This window comes from Strix aluco, chromosome 27 (genome assembly GCF_031877795.1).
Source record: "Strix aluco isolate bStrAlu1 chromosome 27, bStrAlu1.hap1, whole genome shotgun sequence".
Taxonomy (NCBI): domain Eukaryota; kingdom Metazoa; phylum Chordata; class Aves; order Strigiformes; family Strigidae; genus Strix; species Strix aluco.
In genome coordinates this window covers 6,929,106-6,950,769 of record NC_133957.1, presented here as the reverse complement: position 1 = coordinate 6,950,769, position 21,664 = coordinate 6,929,106, and the positions used below count along the sequence as shown (strand labels likewise).

Below are 21,664 nucleotides of genomic sequence, written 5' to 3'. Positions count from 1 at the left end.
AGAGCATGGAGAATGGGGTCTCTTGCTAGATAGGAAGCACTTTGTTTTGCATCCCTGAAAGCAGACAGTTATGGAAGGAAGGGTTTTTGAAGCCAAATTTTTAAATAAGTTGAAAAGGTTTCTGTTTCCTGGGGTGGATACGTAATGCCAGGTGAAGCTCTGTCTGTGTGTGTGTGTGAGAGAGAAAGAGATTGCACACAACGAGTGATCTGTTGATGAAATTTTGCAAACTGGTTAAACATTTTACCTTCCTAAGAAAAACTAAATTTTGCTGTCACAAGGAAAATCACGTAATGTAACTTGAAATCAGACTCATAAGAGTGCAATGATCTGGAAACTTCATAGATCTCAAAGTAAATTCTGAGATCGAATTCACTTAGATTTCGATGTGACTTAGGGCGTACCTCAGTTTTGTTACTTGCTTGTTTCAGTGTCTGCAGACGGAGCCGGGCAGCCCACAAGAGTGATTCCGCATCCTCATCTGATGATGGAGGGCAGCTTGAGAGGTGTGGGAAGCGCAGCCGTAACAGAGATTTAAGAAAGTTAATGAAATTGGAGAGTCTGGCAGGGGTTTGCAGCTGCCTACCTGTGAAGTCACCTTGTCACTTTCTAAACAGTGGCAATATCTAATCGTATCTGTTGGTACTGACAACTGTAACCGGACTCTCTAAAATGGGATTTTTAGAATTGGTTTTTAATAAGCAGTTTGGTTTCTAGGCAGGCATGGGGGGAGGAACATGTAATGTTTTAATTACTGTGCTTTACAGGGGTTTCTTCAGAAAGAAAAGCACCGTAACAGAAAATGTTATAAATAGAGGAAATGACCGAGGTTTTGTTTCATAACAAATGCTCTAGAAGAACTATTTTAAGGACAATCTAACAGATGAGTTTCAGCCTGATGTCTTTCAGACATGTGTGTCTTCTGGCACGTGTATCCCAAAGTCCTCAGCAAGTACCAGCAGTGGGGGGCAGCCTTTAGAATGTAATGTCAGTAAATTATAATTTATAAATAGATTTCAGCCACACTGAAATAAGTATCCCCTCGGGCTGTGACTTTTTGAATGTAAAATCTTTGCAAGATGTCAGTGTGTTTTGGGGGGTTCTTCCATCACACAGGTCAAGGTCGGTTGATGGTCTCCCTGTGCAGAATAACTGTTTCTTGCATTCGTACTGGCATGGGTATTCGTAAGTGCAAAGAGTTGTTAAAATAATTAACGGCTTAATGTCTGGAGTGACCATTTTCCTTTATTGACTCACGGATATTAAATGTAAACCCATTTGAAGGAATCTTTAAGGATTTAGGAAGTTTATGGTCATTCGTTTATGGTTTTCTGCATTCACTTGCCATCGTTATAAAAGCAAAAACCTTCTAGCTGCACCCTAAGTTAGAAAGCGCCTTTCTCTTTCTCCTTCATTCAAACCAGGTGTCTTCCACTCAACTTTGGGAAAGACGAGTTAAAGGGAATTCGCAAGAATCAAATGAACATTGGAGCAAGTCTGTCTGATGGTGCTCCAGTGCAGACAGATTGTTCGGTGAGTATTTTTAGTTCATTGTCTCAGCGAGGTGTTTCCAGGGTTTATCAAAGCTTTCAGTAACGTGCTGCCTACAACTACCTCGGTTTACGGTTTTCTCTCGAGCAATTTGAGAATTGCCCAGAACGTTCCCCTTGTGCTGACGTGTGGTTCCTGATGGAACCTCACTGAGGACGCAGCTTTCTTTAACACGCAAAAATGTGTTGTGTTGACTTTCTCTTTAGGTCCGATGTGATGGTGTGGGTGGTCTTTCTGACCACATCGCATCTTTAAAAGGGATGGTCATTTTTCCGTTGCTGTACCCAGAAGTCTTTGAGAGATTGAAAGTCCAACCACCAAGGTAACAGATGTTGTTTAAAACTACAATTCACTTGTGTTCTGGAGAATATTTGACTGAGGTATCGATCCATTTTCATGCTTCAAACTTTTCAGCAGCGTTGATGGGGGTTTTTAGCAGTAGCAAAAAGTAATTTCTTAAAAATGGATAGAAACCAGAATATAGGTGGGTTCAAAGATTGAGTGTGTGGTGAGAATACACTTTAAAGGTGTCTTGCCTATAAAAGGTGGGGTTGTGTTGTTTTTAGTTGGAGTTCTATGTGCAAGTCAACTTGATTAGTTTGTAAGCAGGAAGGAATTACCTACTGGCAGTCACCTGTCGTTTGTTGCTTGGAAGTCCACTTGTCTCTCCCACTGACTCTTTTTCTCCAAGTGCTCAAGTAGACATTTTACAACCGATAGGACTTGCAACTAGAACCTTGCAGTGGGTGTTTGTGCTTGGGCTAAAATAAGAATGTGTCCACTTCTTACACAGCTGAATTAGTTCTGCGTTATAAGATGAAATTATTAGAGATTTAATTGTTAGCTTTATATATTCTTGGTCATCAAAACTCGATCATGGATATTGAAATATGACTTTAAATTCTTTGCTTGCAGTAACTTAAAATATTACGAATCATGAAAATAAAATCTTTCAGTGTTTTACTTCTTTATTCATTGGCATTCTCTTTGAAAGAGCAGTGTATTGGTTTTTTTAGATGAAGAGTAAGTTTATCTGGAAATGCAGAATACCCTCCCAGCTTTAGACTTCCTCCTCATTTATCATCAGCAAAGGATGGTCTGGGAGACCAAATCCAGTAACTCAAAGCTTTTTGAAGGAGAATGAAATGCTTCACTGTCAAACCTTGCTTCTTGTGAAAACAAGCATGAATACGCAGTGCGTCACTGAAACATGAACTGGTGATTCATGTTAGAGCCCAGTCTCATCCTTCACTGGAGTTGTTCTTGTTTGGCTCCCCCGTGCTGTAACCACCCTGTTGGTTTGTCAGCAGTTTTGGAAGTGTCCTTCTGGGACACTGTGATCTTTTCTCAAGGTTTTGTACATCTGTGTTATCCTCTTTGTTCATGTTGTTTGCTGCCTTGTTGAATTGTGTAGGAACACAGAACTTCCACCCGTTTTGTCTTTTCTCACACTTGAGCTGTTCCCGCTGTTGTAGAGATGAAGTCTTTTGTTTAGGAGAGAGGAGTTGTGTGTTTTAAGGTGGGGGTTGTAACGGGTTTTTTTCTTACTTAATTTTTTTTTTTGTTGTTGTTGCAGAGGCTGCCTATTCTGTGGTCCACCAGGGACTGGAAAGACACTGGTGGCTCGTGCACTGGCTAAAGAATGTAGCCAGGGTGACAGGAGAGTAGCCTTTTTTATGAGAAAAGGTGCTGACTGCCTGAGCAAATGGGTGGGGGAATCCGAACGAGAGCTTCGTTTATTATCTGATCAGGTAAGGTTGAAATGTGCCATGTGTTCTGTCCGAGTTGGCACTGTAATTTTCTGTGGTCAGTATTTTTAAGGACAGTTCACTTCTTTTCGTGTTTTGTCAGCTCCTTCCACTGAAATGGGATTGCCAGTGTTTCCTTTTTCAGTGGGTTTTTTAGGGGCTTGAAATCTTGAGATGTACTGGGAAAGATTAATAAACAAGAAAACCTCGCAAAGCAAACCCCCACCCTCCACCACAAAAAAAAAAAAAAAAAAAAAAAAAAAAAAGAAACAACACACAAAAAAAACCCCCACATAAAACAGCCACAAAAAGGGTTTCAAGAGGCAAGAGATATGGTGGCTTTAGATCAGAGGGAAGGAGATGCAGGCTAAAAGCACGGTCATTTAAATTCATAATGGCAGCTTGCTTCCAGAACCTGTAGTTGAATTAAGTCCCGGCTCTGTTCTCAGGGGCTGCCAAAGAGCTGTAAAAATGCCTGGTGTGATTTGTGTCCTGCCACCCGGTCTCGGGGGTTGACAGAGGCTGCTGTCTTCTGTTACTCGTGCCTCTTCATTCACCCAACTACTAGAGATCCCTGATGCTGGTCTGAAAAATCTAGTTGCAGTGACTTTCCAACCATAACGTTTTTCATGCATTTTCCCTTTCAAATAGTGCTGGTTTAGTTCTGTCAATATTCCTGTGTTTTCATTCCAGGCCCACCAGATGCGACCTTCGATTATTTTCTTTGATGAGATAGATGGTCTCGCTCCTGTGCGGTCCAGTAAGCAAGACCAAATTTATAGGTAGTACATTTTTTGTACCTACGTAGAAGCTGCTTGATCTTTGTGAAAAGACCACAACCTATTTAACTTTGTGACACATTCATTTATCCTGAAAACTAGTAATTCCATGCTACTAAATTTCCAATGATTTTTAAACAAGAATTGAAAACAATTCGCTAAGCTTGAGATTAGCACAAGGCTTGTGTTACCTAGTCTGTTTTTTTTTCTGTCTTCAAATGAGCCACTAATCTGTTAAAAAATCAATTAAAAGCTTGTCCTTTCTGAGTGATCATTGGAGAAGGTCATGTAGAACGTAACAAAATTTTGGGCTGACCCAGCGCTGAGGGGTATGGTGGAGTTGGGAACTGTCGGTGTGAGGTTAATGGTTGGACTTAGTGACCTTCAAGGTCTTTGCCAACCGAGATGATGCTGTGATTCTGTGAAAATTTGCTAAACCAGTGAATGAAAATGCTATTTTCCTGTTAGCTCTGTTGTTTCAACACTTCTGGCACTCATGGATGGCTTGGTCAGCAGAGGAGAGGTTGCGGTGATCGGAGCCACCAACAGGCCGGATGCCGTAGATCCTGCTTTGCGAAGACCCGGACGCTTTGATCGAGAGCTCCTCTTCAGCCTGCCAAATCAAGAGGTAAGAACTTAAACTCAGTCTTAACGCTAATGTGGCAGAGTCCATCTTTATAACAAAACCACGTAACGATGCAGCGTCACAGAGCTGTGAAAGTCAAAACCAGTGTTGTACAACTGGGACAGAAGAGGGATATCTGGAGAGACTGTGCTGTGCTGTGAGGGCAGGTCTGGTCCTGAGTATATATGATTAAGGTGACTTCACCAAAGCTCTAGAGTTAGTTTTGGTTTCAGTGTGACCAGCCAAGAAAATGGGATGCTTCTAGTCAAATGTTTAAGGAAGATTGAATGCATGAATTAGCTATAAATCACTGCTCTCTCATCTTGGAAACGAAAGAAATGTTTCCAGGCCCAGCGCCCAGCCCCAGCTCAGGCTCTCCTGGCTGTGCCCCAGCTGCCCTGCTGCAACACAGCCCGTCCCTCTGCACATCCGAACTGCAGGCGAGGCAAGCTGGGAACAGGACGGAGGGGCGGTGCTTCAGGGAAACAGTCCTCCAGCCAAGGCAGAGAGCGGCCGCCTGCCTTTGGTCTGTCCGCGAGTAGGCAACCAAGGCTCAGGACCGTTTATTTCCAGAATTATTGCTGGATTGTTGAACAAAAGCTCCATTTCAAATATCCTACCACTATTTCTTATGGTTGCAAAATGCTGAAGACCTGTTTCTGGAGGATTAGCAATATGTTAATCTCTCTGTAGAAAGAATTAAGTCTGTACACTCGCGGGATGTCTATACAAACTACTGAAGGGAAGAATTCAAAAAGGGGAAGAGCCTTAGGCTAAATTTGAAAAGATATTTAAATGCCATAACTAGACTTCCTTGATTATTGTTAATGGATCACAGAAGATAATAAAAGACAGCTGAAGTTAAATTTAAATGGCAGAGAAATGGAAAATTCTGTTGGCCTGGAATTCATTGATTTGATAATAACCTGAGACCCGATGGAAGTAAGACTTGAGATGGCAACAGATAAACCTGTCTAATCTCTGGAAGAGCCTCTGAGAAATACACCCTCTGACAGATGAATCGGGGCTTCAGGACAAGCTGTGGTAGACACTGTGGAAGTTGCAGCAGCCTCATGAGGGGGAAGGTGAGCACAGCCCCAGGAGGAGGAGGAGAAAGCATCACGGGTGGCGACGAGAGCAATGCCAGCCGCACTGCGTGTAAGGAGAGACTGAGACTTCTCATGAAGTTTTCATCGTTTTATTTTCCTTCTTTCATGATGAGGCTCTAACAAGCACCTCCAAGTCCCCTTGGGGGCTGGCGCGCACCCCAGCTGCTGGCCCGGCCCTGGTTTCGCTGGCTTCTGGCCACCCTAGCGTCGCCGGCGGCGTGGCCGCTTGTGGGCTGAAGAGTCCTGGGAGCAGCTGGCCTTCCTCTTGGGGCTGCGCCGGGGCCCCCCGGGTGAGCAGTCTGTGCCCTGGCCAGCAGCGGAGGGACCTGCCACCGCCTGCCCCAGCTCCTCACGGGGCTCCTCCTGCGCTCTGGGGTCGGGGACAGGAGTGTCCCCCGGGGCGGCGGTAGGGCCAGGGGTGGCCGCGGGGCTGTGCTCCTGCTCCTCGGCAACATGGGAGTCCCAGGGCTCCAGCTGCCGCATGAAGCGCTCCCTGCACCGCTCTGCCACGACGGCGACCAGCTGGCGCACAAACGTCACCGTCCGGTGCTCCAGGAAGGGCTGCAGCTTCCGCACCAAGGCCTCCTCGTCCGGCCCGTAGCGGCACAGATGTGCGATGATGGTGGCCTGCGCCAAATCCGCCACCCACCAGCCCTCCCTGTACATCTCCAGGAGCTGCTGCCTCAGCCAGGGCATCAGGGGCTCCAGGATCTCCGTGCGGTCCCGGAAAAGGCGCGCCCAGACACGGGGCAGAAAGCCACCCACGGGCACTGGGTCCGCAGCCCGCTGCTCGTCCTGGTGGCCGGCAACCGATGGACGGGAGGAGTGCTGCCGGATAGTCATCTCCAGAAAATCTTCCTCTGCCCGCACAGAGTAGACGACGGACTTGGCAGTCTGCCTGCAAAGGGGGCACGACGCTTTCCTCTTGGCCCACCGCACAATGCAGCCCAGGCAGAACCGGTGCAGACAGGGGGTCGCATAAGCGGCGCCATCTCGGGTCTCGCCGCAGATGGGGCAGCTCCACTCGCTCTCTTCAGCCATGTTGGCTTGTTGCGGCAGGCTGGGGAGAGCTGAGGACGAGGAGCTGCTCCCCCTCGCTGGCATCACATGCTGCAAAATGGAGACAGGCCCCGGTCACTCACTCTCCCGGCGAGGGGAGGAAGAAATGCCCAGGCCCCTGGCGAAGGACACCCTCGGGCTCCCTGAGCCCCTTCGCCCGCCCCGGGGGGACGATCCCCCGCACAGCTCACCTCCGCTGCCGCGAGCGCGCCCGGCGGTGCCCGGCTGCCTGACCCAGGCAGGGCCAGGGAAACACAGGGGATGGCTCCGGGACGGGCACCGAGAGCTGCTGCCGGCAGCCCCCAAAGCACCACCCAGCACCCGGAGCAGCCTCGCTCGACCCTCCAGACCTCGCAGACACGCTCGGCAGGAGTCCAGGCAGGAGCCAGACTGGGCGGGGCGCAGGCAGAGCCTGCAGGGAGGGACGTGAGGTCACATTCCATCGCTCGCTGACGTCACAGCCCACCGCACGGTGACGTGGCAGTGGGCCGCCTGTCTCCATGGCGCTTGCCCGTGTCGGGGCCTGGCTGGCACTGGCACTTGTGCAGGTGGAAAATGTAACCGTTCCCCTGTTCCTTGGACGTAGAAACGAGCCACTCTTCTATGGCTTGTACCTGTTCCACTGCAAGCACAAGGGCTCTAGAGAAGACACAGCTGAAGCGCGGCAGATGAGAAGGAGCCGTCAGTAATCCATGTGAGGAAGCTCGAAAGCAGAGGCACAGTTTGCACAGAAAATGCCCTGGTTATGGCCGAAACACAGTTCTCACTGTCAGAGATTTGTGGAGAGTTGCTCATTACAGGGAACTGACGCCCAAAAAGGGTTTCTCTGCGTTCCTTTCCCTGGTCATCACATACAGCTTAAGTTAAATTTAAATGGCAGCACAATGGAAAGTTCTGATGCCTGGAATTCCTCCATTTGATAAGCTGAGAGACACGTTGGAAGTGGCCTTGAGATGGCAATAGCTGGAATAGTAAAATCTCCTGAAAAACCTGTGAGAAATCGACTCTGATGAGTCGGGGCTTCAGGGGAAGCTGTGATGGACAATGTGGGAGTTTCAAAGCTGTTTGTAAGAGGGTTTAGCACCAAGTATAGAAGAATACTTTTTAAAAAATGGTGGGTTTGAAAAGGATTATTGGATTTGCCAAGTTATGCCAAGGTTTGAAAAACAGTTAAAGCCTGGCTTTAAAACCCTGCTTTGTGCATTTCCAACCTCTGGCCCGTGGATCACACCACCCACCTCCAGCTCGCAGAGGGAGAGATCCTGGTGCTCCTTTTTGGGGTAACACTGGCTGTGAAACCAGTGCTGGCACCTGTGAGATCTGAAACCTTGCCACGGCACCACATTCCATAAACAGATTAAAGCCTTTGTTTTACGAGGCAACAACGTTTCGGCTTACCATTTCCCCCACACCTCGAATTAACCCCCTCCAGAATTTGCTCTGCTTTCCTGCATTTTCTGCGTTGGTCACGATTTGCTCCTGTCCCAGAGCAGGCAGAAACACCCCGCAGAGACACAGTCCCGGTGTTGTGAGCTAACGGCATGCCAGCAGGGCCAGGAACGTTTGGATAACAGATTTCCCCGAACGGCCCGAGCCTCCGCTCCCTTCTTCCCCACGCGCTGCCCTCTGACCCACGCTAGCTGCTGCCGCGTCTCCCACTCGTGGCACTTGCCTCACCTCAGCCACCTACGGCCGATTCGGCTTTCCCGTGTGGGCCAAAACGCGGTGCGCAGAGTAATGAGGTGAAGGACAGCACAAGTGTGTGCACCTGGAGTCGCGTGCCACAGCAGCTCTGAGCTGATATGCCAGCAGATGTCACAGCCTCCCCTGACATTCTTGGTCATGCCCAGTACATTCCTCCAACTTCTCCTTCCTTTAGCTTCCAATTTCTTTGCTCTTAGAAAAACACTTTGTGCAGCACAACCAGAGCTCCTGACTAGTTTTTCCTTTATTCGATCTATATCACTCTACAGGAGATCAACCCTGACTTCTGAGCTCTCCTCACCTTCTGAAGACCCACGGTAAGAACGTCGCTGTCTGAACAGGGAAAAGTGCTCCACAATGACACATCCTTTGCACTGCTGTGAAAGAGTTGGGTTCAGTCAGAGCAGTTGTGAGCACCAAAGGACACGGCAGTATAGAAAATTTCCTTCTAGGTAATAAGGAAATAACAGAATAGTCTGCTAAAAGGACAGACATAAATGCTAATGAGCAGGAGAGAGCAGCCGTTACCAGTAAGACACAAGGAGAAGGTTGTGTGCAGAGAAGCAAAAGATGATTGTGTTTGTTGACAGCAAAAGAACATTGAACCAGGTAAAGGTAGCAAAGAACTAGGAAATTAAAGAAGAATTCAGGAAACTATTATATTGTCCTTTAGGTTTTTATCTTTAAATATAAATCCCTTTCTTTTTTTTTTTTTTTTTCCTTTTTTCACAAGGCAGTGAATTCCTTGCCCCAGTTGTTGCTTTTGAGCCCAAAAGCTCTCTAAATGGATATTTCTGAGCCCAATATCTCCCCAAACAGGTGTTTCTGAGCACAAAAGCTCCCTAAAAGGTTGTTTTGGAGGCCCAAAAGCTGCCCAAGTGGGTGTTTCTCGGGCCCAAGACCTCCGTAAATTGCCGCTTTTGGCCCCAGGGCTTCCTAAATTGCTCTTTCTCACCTAAAAACCACCCGAAGTTGCAGTTTCTGAGCCCAAAAACTCCCTCAATGGGTGTTTTGGAGCCCAAAGGCTCCCTAAAAGGCTGTTTTGGAGGCCCAAAAGCTGCCAAAGTGGGTGTTTCTCGGGCCAAGAGCTCCCTAAATTGCTGCTTTGGAGCCAAAAACCTCCCTAAGTCACTGTTTCTGAGCCCAAAATCTCCCTAAGTCGGTCTTTGGAGCCCCAAAGCTCCCTAAATTGCTGGTTCTTACCCCAAAAGCTCCCTAGGTGGGTGTTTCTGAGCCCCAAAGCCCCCAAATTGGTGTTCCTGAGCCCAAAGGCTCCCTAGCTGGGGGGTTCTGAGGCCCAGAAGCCCCATAACTGGGTATTTCTTGGCCCAAAACCTACCTAAATTGCTCCTGCTGAGCTCCAGAGCTCCCTGCATTGTTTTTGCTGAGCTCAAATGCTGCCTCAACACATGTTTTGGAGGCCCAAAAGCTGATTAAGTGCCTGTTTCTGAGCCCCAGAGCTCCCTACATTGCTGTTTCTGAGCCCAAAAGCTCCCTAGGTGGGGGTTTCTGACCCCCAGATATCATTAAATTGCTGCGTTTGAACCCAAAAGCTCCCTCCATGGGTCTTTTTGAGCCCCAAACCTCCATAAACAGGGGTTTCTGAGCCCAAAAGCTCCATAAATGGGTGTTTTGGAGGCCCAAAAGCTGCCGAAGGTGGTGTTGCTCAGGCCAAGAGCTCCCTAAATTGCTCGTTTTGAGCCAAGAACCTCCCTAAACCACTGTTTCCGAGCACAAAAGCTCCCTAAATCGACATTTTGGAGCCCCAGAGCTCCCTACATTGCTCGCTCTTAGTGCAAAAGCTCCCCAGCTGGGTGTTTCTGAGCCCCAGATCTCATTCAATTGCTCGTTTTGAGCCCCAAGGTTCCTGAAATTGCTCTTACTCAGCTGAAAACCACCCTAAGGTGCTGTTTCTGAGCCCAAAAGCTCCCTAAGTTGGTCTTCTGGAGCCCCAAAACTCCCTCCGTTGCTGTTTCTTAGCACAAAAGCTTCCTAAGTCGCTCCCTGTCTTGGCTTTTCTGAGCCTCAAAGCTCCAAAATGGATGTTCCTTAGCCACAAAGCTCCCTGCAGAGTTTTTCCTGAGCTCAAAAGCTCCCTAAAAGGCTGTTTTGGAGGCCCAAAAGCTGCCCAAGTGGGTGTTTCTCAGGCCCAAGACCTCCCTAAATTGCTGCTTTTGGGCCCCAGAGCTCCCTACACTGCTGTTTCTCAGCTGAAAACCACCTTAAGTCGTTGTTTCTGAGCCCAAAAGCTCCCTCAATGGGTCTTTCTGAGCCCAAAAGCTCCCTAAAAGGGTGTTTTGGAGGCCCAAAAGCTGCCCAAGTGGGTGTTTCTCAGGCCAAGCGCTCCCTGAGTCGCTGGTTTGGAGTCCCAAAGCTCCCTACATTGCTGGTTCTTAGCCCAAAAGTTCCCTAGGTGGGTGTTTCTGAGCCTCAAATCTATTTAAATTGCTGCTTTGGAACTCCAAAGCTCCCTAAACTGCTGTTTCTTAGCGGAAATCCACCCTAAGTTGCTGTTTCGGAGCCCAAAATCTCCCAAAAAGGCTGTTTTGGAGGCCCAAAAGCTGCCAAAGTGGGTGTTTCCTGGGCCAAGAGCTCCATAAGTTGCTGGTTTGGAGCCCCAGAGCTCCCTAAAGTGCTGTTTCTCAGCTGAAAACAACCCTAACTTGCTGATTCCGAGCCCAAAATCTCCCTCAATGGGACTTTCTGAGGCCAAAATCTCCCCAGACAGGTGTTTCTGAGCACAGAAGCTGCCTAAAAGGTTGTTTTGGAGGCCCAAAAGCTGCCCAAGTGGGTGTTTCTCGGGCCCAAGACCTCCGTAAATTGCCGCTTTTGGCCCCAGGGCTTCCTAAATTGCTCTTTCTCACCTAAAAACCACCCGAAGTTGCAGTTTCTGAGCCCAAAAACTCCCTCAATGGGTGTTTTGGAGCCCAAAGGCTCCCTAAAAGGCTGTTTTGGAGGCCCAAAACCTGCCAAAGTGGGTGTTTCTCGGGCCAAGAGCTCCCTAAATTGCTGCTTTGGAGCCAAAAACCTCCCTAAGTCACTGTTTCTGAGCCCAAAATCTCCCTAAGTCGGTCTTTTGAGCCCCAAAGCTCCCTAAATTGCTGGTTCTTACCCCAAAAGCTCCCTAGGTGGGTGTTTCTGAGCCCCAAAGCCCCCAAATTGGTGTTCCTGAGCCCAAAGGCTCCCTAGCTGGGGGGTTCTGAGGCCCAGAAGCCCCATAACTGGGTATTTCTTGGCCCAAAACCTACCTAAATTGCTCCTGCTGAGCTCCAGAGCTCCCTGCATTGTTTTTGCTGAGCTCAAATGCTGCCTCAACACATGTTTTGGAGGCCCAAAAGCTGATTAAGTGCCTGTTTCTGAGCCCCAGAGCTCCCTACATTGCTGTTTCTGAGCCCAAAAGCTCCCTAGGTGGGGGTTTCTGACCCCCAGATATCATTAAATTGCTGCGTTTGAACCCAAAAGCTCCCTCCATGGGTCTTTTTGAGCCCCAAACCTCCATAAACAGGGGTTTCTGAGCCCAAAAGCTCCATAAATGGGTGTTTTGGAGGCCCAAAAGCTGCCGAAGGTGGTGTTGCTCAGGCCAAGAGCTCCCTAAATTGCTCGTTTTGAGCCAAGAACCTCCCTAAACCACTGTTTCCGAGCACAAAAGCTCCCTAAATCGACATTTTGGAGCCCCAGAGCTCCCTACATTGCTCGCTCTTAGTGCAAAAGCTCCCCAGCTGGGTGTTTCTGAGCCCCAGATCTCATTCAATTGCTCGTTTTGAGCCCCAAGGTTCCTGAAATTGCTCTTACTCAGCTGAAAACCACCCTAAGGTGCTGTTTCTGAGCCCAAAAGCTCCCTAAGTTGGTCTTCTGGAGCCCCAAAACTCCCTCCGTTGCTGTTTCTTAGCACAAAAGCTTCCTAAGTCGCTCCCTGTCTTGGCTTTTCTGAGCCTCAAAGCTCCAAAATGGATGTTCCTTAGCCACAAAGCTCCCTGCAGAGTTTTTCCTGAGCTCAAAAGCTCCCTAAAAGGCTGTTTTGGAGGCCCAAAAGCTGCCCAAGTGGGTGTTTCTCAGGCCCAAGACCTCCCTAAATTGCTGCTTTTGGGCCCCAGAGCTCCCTACACTGCTGTTTCTCAGCTGAAAACCACCTTAAGTCGTTGTTTCTGAGCCCAAAAGCTCCCTCAATGGGTCTTTCTGAGCCCAAAAGCTCCCTAAAAGGGTGTTTTGGAGGCCCAAAAGCTGCCCAAGTGGGTGTTTCTCAGGCCAAGCGCTCCCTGAGTCGCTGGTTTGGAGTCCCAAAGCTCCCTACATTGCTGGTTCTTAGCCCAAAAGTTCCCTAGGTGGGTGTTTCTGAGCCTCAAATCTATTTAAATTGCTGCTTTGGAACTCCAAAGCTCCCTAAACTGCTGTTTCTTAGCGGAAATCCACCCTAAGTTGCTGTTTCGGAGCCCAAAATCTCCCAAAAAGGCTGTTTTGGAGGCCCAAAAGCTGCCAAAGTGGGTGTTTCCTGGGCCAAGAGCTCCATAAGTTGCTGGTTTGGAGCCCCAGAGCTCCCTAAAGTGCTGTTTCTCAGCTGAAAACAACCCTAACTTGCTGATTCCGAGCCCAAAATCTCCCTCAATGGGACTTTCTGAGGCCAAAATCTCCCCAGACAGGTGTTTCTGAGCACAGAAGCTGCCTAAAAGGGTGTTTTGGAGGCCCAAAAGCTGCCCAAGTGGGTGTTTCTCAGGCCCAAGACCTCCCTAAACTGCCGCTTTTGGCCCCAGAGCTCCCTACATTGCTGTTTCTCACCTAAAAACCACCCGCAGTCGCAGTTTCTGAGCCCAAAAGCTCCCTCAATGGGTCTTTTGGAGCCCAAAGGCTCCCTAAAAGGCTGTTTTGGAGGCCCAAAAGCTGCCAAAGTGGGTGTTTCTCGGGCCAAGAGCTCCCTAAATTGCTGCTTTGGAGCCAAAAACCTCCCTAAGTCACTGTTTCTGAGCCCAAAAGCTCCCTATATTGACATTTTGGAGCCCCAGAGCTCCCTAAATTGCTGTTTCTTAGCACAAAAGCTCCCCGGGTGGGGGTTTCTGAGCCCCAAATCTCTTTAAATTGCTGGTTTTGAGCCCAAAAGATCCCTAAAGAGGTGTTTCTGAGCCCCAAAGCTCCCAAAAAGGCTGTTTTGGAGGCCCAAAAGCTGCCTAAGTGGGTGTTTCTCAGGCTAAGAGCTCCCTAAATTGCTGCTTTGGAGCCAAAAACCTCCCTAAGTCACTGTTTCTGAGCCCAAAATCTCCCTAAGTCGGTCTTTTGAGCCCCAAAGCTCCCTAAATTGCTGGTTCTTACCCCAAAAGCTCCCTAGGTGGGTGTTTCTTGTGGAATGGCTGGAAAATAACAGACATATTATGAGCGATCCAAACCGAGGGGCCTCACTGTAACAACAAGCTGCAGCTGTGTTCAAGGACAAAAACAAGGCCGAGACGGCCTGAGAATCTACATTCCTTCCCAAGAGATAAAGATGTTGGAATGTCGAAAACAGGGGGTCTACCTGGGGGGAGAGCATCGCGTGGACGCCACACCGGGATCAATCATAGGGGGCAAAAGGGCGCGTGAACAAGTAGCTTTAGCCTATTAGCAATAAGATAGCGGCGCGTGAAGTTTGAGATAGAGTATAAATTGCTGTGTAACCTTTAATAAAGTGGCATCAACTTGATCACATTGGTCATCTAAGTTGTGTCCGAGACTTCCGCGTCGGCAACTGGCGCCTGAAACAGGGACCCGAGGGAGCCTCATCGAATACGCGGGACTCAAGCCCTGGGGAATCGGGACCCTCCCGTCGGTGCTCGCCCGAGCAAGAGAAGACGGTCCGGAGGGGGCGGAAGCCAGCCGTAGCAGGCGCTGCCCCGGCGCCTGGGAAGACGCGCGCGAAATCGTCGGGAATCTCGCCCTGATCAGGTGAGCGGCTGGGGAGGAGATGGGGTCCACGCTGAGTAAAGAAGAAGCGGCAGTGGTTAAGCTCCTCCAACACATACTCGCTAAGAGAGGAGTTTCTTATGATGAGGGGAACCTGAGGAGGTTGCTGTTGTGGGCTCGGCAGCACGAACTAATTGCTTCAGAGACCGCAGCCTTCGAGTTAACTACTTGGGAAAAGATTGGCGCGGCACTGTGGGATGACATTAGTTCAGGTTCCAAAGACAGTAGGAAACTTTCCACCGTGTGGAGAGTGGTCCTAGACACTCTGAAAGAAATGAAAGCGGAACGGCAGACCCCCGCCTCCGCTTTCGCTGCCTTGTCAGCAGAGGCAGAAAGTGCTGGTGCCAAGGATTCCGCTACCGCTATGACGTTCGCGGGATCCCTGTTCCCTAAGGTGGCTCCAAAAAGGAGGGACGGGGACGCTGCACGCGCGGCACCCGTACGGCACGAGCAAAAATCAGCCGATTTGCTCCAGCTCGACTCCCCTCCCTCAAGCCCAAAAGATCAATCACCGGAGCGCACGGGCCGGCCCCGCTCTCGCCGGCCCCCGCCCGACCCCCCCGCTGCCGCCGCCGCCGCCGCAGCCGCCGCAGCTGCTTCCTCTTTAGAGGACGGCGCCTACCCACCCCTGCCCCCGTCCTCGCCCCCGACACCTCAGTCGCCGCAAGAACAATCTCGTTACGGTTTACAAGATCAGCACTTGCAAGAGTTAACGAGAAAGTTAGAGCAACTTGAAATCCGAATGCAGCAAGCGGCTCAGCCCACCCCCACAGCACCGCCGCCTCTTCCTTTTAACCCCTTCTTCCGCGACACGGGGGGGGGCGTTGGTCAGAGGGAAACAGTGGCTATCGGGTCTCCGCCACCACTGGCCCAAATGGGAGGGGGGGCACTGGCTCAAAGGGGAGGGGGGGCACTGGGACGCGCGAGTGGTAATAATAATCCGGCAAATCATTGGCGGGGAGTTATTCGGGATGCTATAATAGAGGGGCAGTTTAACGAACTTGGCCCAATGACGTTCCCGGTAATAGTGACCCCACAGGGCAATGAGTGGGAAGCCTTAGATTGGAAAATGATTAAAGAAGCAAAATTAGCCGTAACACAATATGGGTTGAAATCACCATATACAAATTCGGTAATTCAGCATATCTTTACAGCACATTTATTGACTCCGTATGATGTGCGCATGATTGTACAAACCTTACTAACAGCTTCACAACAATTGCAGTTTTTCCAGCGCTGGCAAGTGGCCTGCGACGCTGCCGCAGCCACACCCCGTCAGCAAGGAGACCCTCTATATGGGGTGCAAGCTCAGATGCTGATGGGGGCAGGTCCTTTTGCTAGCCCAGATTGGCAAGTGGGATTTCAACCAGAAGTGTTACGGTTAACCCAGGAATTGGCTCTCAAAATCATTCTAGCCGTACATGATGAAAAAGCGGCGCCAGCGTTTACAGGCGTGAGACAGGGGCCCACGGAGCCCTACCCAAAATTCATCGACAGATTGCATGCCGCCATTAATAGCAATCCTGATTTAAGTGATGAAATGAAAGTTAAATTCCTTGATATGCTTGCTTATGACAATGCTAACGACAAAACTAAGAAAGCTTTAAGCCTTCTCCCACGACAATCTACTGCAGGTCAGCTGCTGGAGGCAGCAGAGCGAATGCTTGATCAGGAGAAAGCTGCCTTTATGGCTGCTGCGGTAGGAGCTGCAGTAACACCAATTGTCAGAGGCAAACACATCAAAGGCAAGCGAGATAAGAAGTGCTTTAACTGTGGACAAATGGGTCATTTTAAATCAGAATGTCGCGCTCACGTGTCTCGTAAGAGGGGAAACGGGAGGCAGAGCGCGCCCCACCCTCGCGCGACGACACAAGTCCAGGGTGCTTGGACCGCTGCTCCGCTGCCACCTCAGGAAGCGCAGGAGTGGACTTGGCAACAGCAGTAGCTATTACACTTACAGACACTACAATACATCTGGTTGATTCTAATCTGGTGGGACCTCTGGGACATGGTTTAAGTGCCTTATTAATTGGACGTTCCTCAGAATCTAAAAAAGGTATTTTTGTCATCTCAGGACTTATTGATGCTGACTTTGAGGGAACAATTAAAATCATGGTATACACACTTACTCCTCCTTTGACTATCATGGAGGGATTGAAAATTGCTCAGCTAATTCCATTTGAATCAAAAGTGCCTAATGCAGAACAAAAGAAGAGAGGTGAAAAAGGCTTTGGGTCCACCGGACAACCAGATGTTTTGTTAGCCCTGGACATTAGTCGGGGGAAGCCAGAGGAGCAGATGGAGATGAGACACCCTAATGGACAGACGAGTAAATTACGAATGCTCGTTGACACTGGAGCAGATGTCACAATTGTACCACTTTATCTATGGCCTAGTCAGTGGCCTTTACTGCCTGCTAATACAGGAATTCTAGGGGTTGGAGGAACTCAAGTCACATCCATCAGCAGAGACACAATAGCATTTATGTTTCCGGATGGCAAGCTAGTAACCACACATCCCTGTGTGATGCACTCACCTGTGGCACTGGTGGGCAGAGATCTGCTCAGTCAAATGGGAGCTCGATTGATTACTTCGCCTTTTTAGGTGCGGCCACGGTAGAGCAGCCAATCGTACAATTAACCTGGAAAACTGATGATCCCATATGAATCGACCAGTGGCCGCTAAAACTGGACCGGCTGCAAATTATTAAGGATTTGGTACAGGAACAGCTAGATGCCGGACATATCCTGCCTTCAACTAGCCCATGGAACACACCAATTTTTACAATCCAGAAAAAGTCTGGGAAATGGCGTCTGTTACATGATTTGAGAGCGATTAATGCGGTTATCTCTGACATGGGCACCTTACAACCTGGTTTGCCTTCCCCAGTAATGTTACCTGAAGGCTGGGATCTGGTAGTTATCGATCTAAAAGATTGCTTCTTTACAATCCCCTTACATCCAGAGGATGCTGAAAGGTTTGCCTTTACAGTGCCATCGATTAATAAGGCCGAACCAGCAAAGAGGTATCACTGGGTGGTGCTACCGCAAGGGATGAAAAATTCACCCACGATCTGTCAGTCTTTCGTTGCGTGAGCTCTGGAACCCATCCGAAAACAGTATCCTCATTTACTCATTTATCATTACATGGATGATATCTTAGTAGCAGGAAAACAACTAGACTGCGAGACAATATTGGGCCAGCTAACATGCAGTCTCAGGGAGAGGGGATTAGAGATAGCACCAGAGAAAATTCAGAAGCAGGGACCATGGCTGTATCTGGGCTGGATTATTACAAACGCAGTGATTCGCCCTCAAAAGGTTAAAATCAACACAAAAATAGAAACATTGTCTGATGCGCAGAGATTAATTGGGGATATCCAGTGGGTTCGTAATATCTGTGGAATTACGAACGATGATCTGAAACCTTTGATGCCACTCCTGGGCACGTCTGTACAAGCTCAGGAGCGCCGTCAACTGGATGAGGATCAACAGTAAGCTTTACAAGTAATTAGCAACAAAATCATGACGACTTATACTCACAGGCGACTGGATGATAAAGCTCTTTCTTTTATGATAGTTAACTCTGGGGGTAAACGTGAACACCCATTGGGGCTTATTATTCAGTTGAGTGAAACAAAACCAAATTTACGAATTTTGGAATGGATTTTTCTCTCTTTTCAGCCCAGAAACACAGTAGTTACACGTCCTGAATTATTTTCACAGCTTGTCATAAAAGGAAGGCAGCGAATTTCAGATATTTCAGGCATCGAACCAGAAGTCATCTACATACCTGTATCTCAGTTTTATTTAGATTGGTTATTATCTGCTTCAACTGTCTTTCAAATAGCAATTGCTGATTTCTTAGGTACTATCACCAATAGTTATCCATCGGATAAGCTTTTGTCATTATTATGCCATCAGCGGTTTGTACATTTACCCTTGCGATCAGAGGTTCCAGTAGAAGGGATAACTGTCTTCACTGATGCTGGACGAAAATCTCGAAGGGCTGCAGTCACTTGGAAGGAAGGGGACACCTGGAAACATCAATTACTCCCTGGAGCGCCTGGTGACTCTTTACAGACTTTAGAACTTCGAGCTGTTATCTGGACATTTCAACGCTGGTCTCAAGAACCTCTTAATATAGTATCAGACTCATTGTATGTGGTACGTACAGTACAACGTCTGGAAAACAGCATGGTGAAACCTGTGCGAAATCCTGTATTACATACTTTGTTGTTACAATTGCTGACACTTTTGAACCAACGTCAGGATGAATATTTTATTATGCACATCCGCAGTCATCAACAATGTGGAGGCCTTGCGTTGGGAAACGCTCAAGCCGATCAACTTGTCGCTCCAGCCTGGACGGGCCCTGCCGTTAACACCTTTGAACAGGCCAGGCTGTCACACCAGTTTTTTCACCAATCAGCAAAAATGTTAGCCAGACAATTTCACATTCCTGTGGCTGATGCTACAGGAATTGTGCAATCCTGTCCCGATTGCCAGAAGGTGGGAGTAGGCCTCGGTTTGGGAGTAAACCCCCGAGGACTCCAACCTTTACAACTCTGGCAAATGGATGTGACCCATATCCCAGAATTTGGCAGGCTTAAATATGTGCATGTTTCTATTGATACCTTTTCTCTAGCCCTTTGGGCAACAGCGCAAACAGGTGAAACAGCACGGCATGTCATCAAACATATGCATGCTGCAATTATGGCACTGGGCGTGCCTGCAGAGATCAAAACTGACAATGGTCCGGCCTACACTTCCCGGAAATTTACTCATTTTTGCCAACTCTGGGGTATACGTCACATCACAGGAATACCGCATTCCCCCACGGGACAAGCCATCGTGGACAGAGCGCATCAAACCTTGAAAGCGCTTTTGCAAAAACAAAAAGGGGGAGAAGTCTTGGCTGCTGCAGAGCGACTTGCAAAAGCGGTGTATGTGTTAAATTTTTTGCGGTTCACAGGTGATAGAAATGAACCACCAGTAATAATACATAGTTTGGGTTTGAAATCTGGTACAAACCAATGTGACAGTAATGTTTTTGTTCAATACAGGGATGTCGTTACAGGAGAATGGAGAGGACCTGCAGAACTAAGAATGACCGGTCAGGGATATGCTTGTGTTGTTACAGATACCGGCGTCAGATGGGTACCGAGTCGATGGGTGCGGCCCTGGAAAGGGGAAGTCAGGAAGAACGACGCAGAGCACTAGGCTCACTCACAGGTCCTAGGCAGGGGTTCCTGCTTGTGTTTTTACAGGTAATAATTCATCTACGTAGGTCTCTGCAAACTGGACGGAGGACCCTGTGTTTTGAGGCACTTCAGAGACATGAACATCGACTGCACCTGGTTCTGACCTCGTTGCTGACAGCACTACATCCAGCAAACAGAGAAGCCTTTTGTCTTTTCCTGGGCTTGCAGTCGTTTTGCACGGCTGTTCGAATACAGCCGCTTATCACAGTTCAGAAGTTTATACTGAAGCAAGCTGGTTGTCTGAATTTGCCAACGAGCCAACATATCAGCAATCCACTTTTAGTTACAGAAAGGCAGGCTTAATTTTTTAGAAAACAGCGGTAGTTTGTTAAAGTTATAGGCTTAATTGAAAACCTTAGATAAAGGATTCTAGCAGAAATTGAGTTTGAAGCTTTGTAGACGTTTGGCTTTGCAGTGTGTTAATTAGAACAATAAGATAGTAGATAAGAGTTGTGGTGTTGGGAAAGAATGGCTCTCAAAGCTGGCAGGTGTACCAGGACACCTGAGAAAGGAAAGTGAAATGATGACTACACGTCAAATGTGGGCCACATTTGTTCTAGTTTGGCTCACATTAAGCCATGAAGGGATTCTTGACATCGAACCCAGAGCAACCATTTGGGTAACCTGGGCAAACGCATCTGGGATAAAGGATTTCTGTTTGAGTCTACAACAAGCAGATGATCCTTTTAGGACCTGTTTAATTGGCATTCCGTTGCAGGAAAATGAAACTGATTTTGAAGGATATTGGAAACAACAGAGAGTGGACCTGATTGGCAGACCAGATGATGATAGTTGTTTCATTTTAAATTGGCCCTCCATGCGTAATGCAGCTTGGCAAAAGACAGTCATTGAGAATCTAAACCAGTTAACTTCTTTACCCTTGCAAGAATTGGATTTGTTGGCCAGTGTTACACCTGTTAAGTATGTTGATGTTACGGAGACGCCAAATGGCCATAATGTGGTTCCTCAGCTGCAGCCAGTGAATGGCACAGGAGTGGTTTGGTTTGGTGACCCATGACATATTTGGTTAGCTCAGAATGGTCACCGAGATTTATTTGTAGGTTGTCAAAATGTGACAGGGCATTCTTCTTGGAATAATTTGAAAACAGGAGGATTCTCCGTAGAAACCACCGGAGGCTTTAAACTTCCACCTGGAGTGTTTTCTGATTTGTGGGGATAGAGCATGGCCTGGTATTCCTGTACGACCTGTCAGTGGTCCTTGTTATCTTGGACGACTAGACTCGGGATGAGGGGCTGGTTGCAGACCTTGGTCAAAAGAGTATTGATAGTGCTAGTAGGTTTACTAATCTTGATGTTGCTTCTTCCCTGTCTGTTTCAGTGTTTGTGACGGATGTTGAATAGTCTGGGTGAACAAATGTTTAAGAAAAGAGAAGTCTGGATCGCTCAAAAACAAAAAGGGGGATTTGTGGAATGGCTGGAAGATAACGGACATATTATGAGCGATCCAAACCGAGGGGCCTCACTGTAACAACAAGCTGCAGCTGTGTTCAAGGACAAAAACAAGGCCGAGACGGCCTGAGAAACTACATTCCTTCCCAAGAGATAAAGATGTTGGAATGTCGAAAACAGGGGGTCTACCTGGGGGGAGACCATCGCGTGGACACCACACCGGGACCAATCATAGGGGGCAAAAGGGCACGTGAACAAGTAGCTTTAGCTTTTAGCAATAAGATAGCGGTGCGTGAAGTTTGAGATAGAGTATAAATTGCTGTGTAACCTTTAATAAAGTGGCATTAACTTGATCACATTGGTCGTCTAAGTTGTGTCCGAGACTTCCACGTCGGCAGTTTCTGAGCCCCAAAGCCCCCAAATTGGTGTTCCTGAGCCCAAAGGCTCCCTAGCTGGGGGGTTCTGAGGCCCAGAAGCCCCATAAATGG

At 48.3% G+C, this 21,664-nt stretch overlaps 1 protein-coding gene across 1 annotated transcript; it reads left to right on the top strand.

Annotated features, from left to right (window-relative positions):
- Positions 1 to 70: 70 nt before the first annotated feature.
- LOC141915818 (ATPase family AAA domain-containing protein 2-like) lies at positions 71 to 21,199 on the top strand. Its single transcript, XM_074807693.1, has 13 exons — positions 71 to 141; positions 432 to 523; positions 910 to 982; positions 1,425 to 1,533; positions 1,758 to 1,873; positions 3,128 to 3,302; positions 3,993 to 4,081; positions 4,547 to 4,706; positions 8,360 to 8,605; positions 9,166 to 9,184; positions 14,305 to 14,485; positions 19,646 to 19,772; positions 21,106 to 21,199. Exons 1-13 carry the CDS (start codon positions 71 to 73, stop codon positions 21,112 to 21,114), a joined length of 1,467 nt encoding a protein of 488 aa, XP_074663794.1. The 3' UTR covers positions 21,115 to 21,199.
- Positions 21,200 to 21,664: the final 465 nt, after the last annotated feature.

Bases quoted from the DNA above. Each gene is read 5' to 3' on its own strand.
- LOC141915818 (XM_074807693.1), top strand. From the start codon at position 71: ATGGAAGGAAGGGTTTTTGAAGCCAAATTTTTAAATAAGTTGAAAAGG. The intron at 4,082-4,546 runs GTAGTACATTTT...TTTTCCTGTTAG, and splicing joins AAGCAAGACCAAATTTATAG to CTCTGTTGTTTCAACACTTC. The intron at 14,486-19,645 runs GTGAGCGGCTGG...GTGTTGTTACAG, and splicing joins GGGAATCTCGCCCTGATCAG to ATACCGGCGTCAGATGGGTA.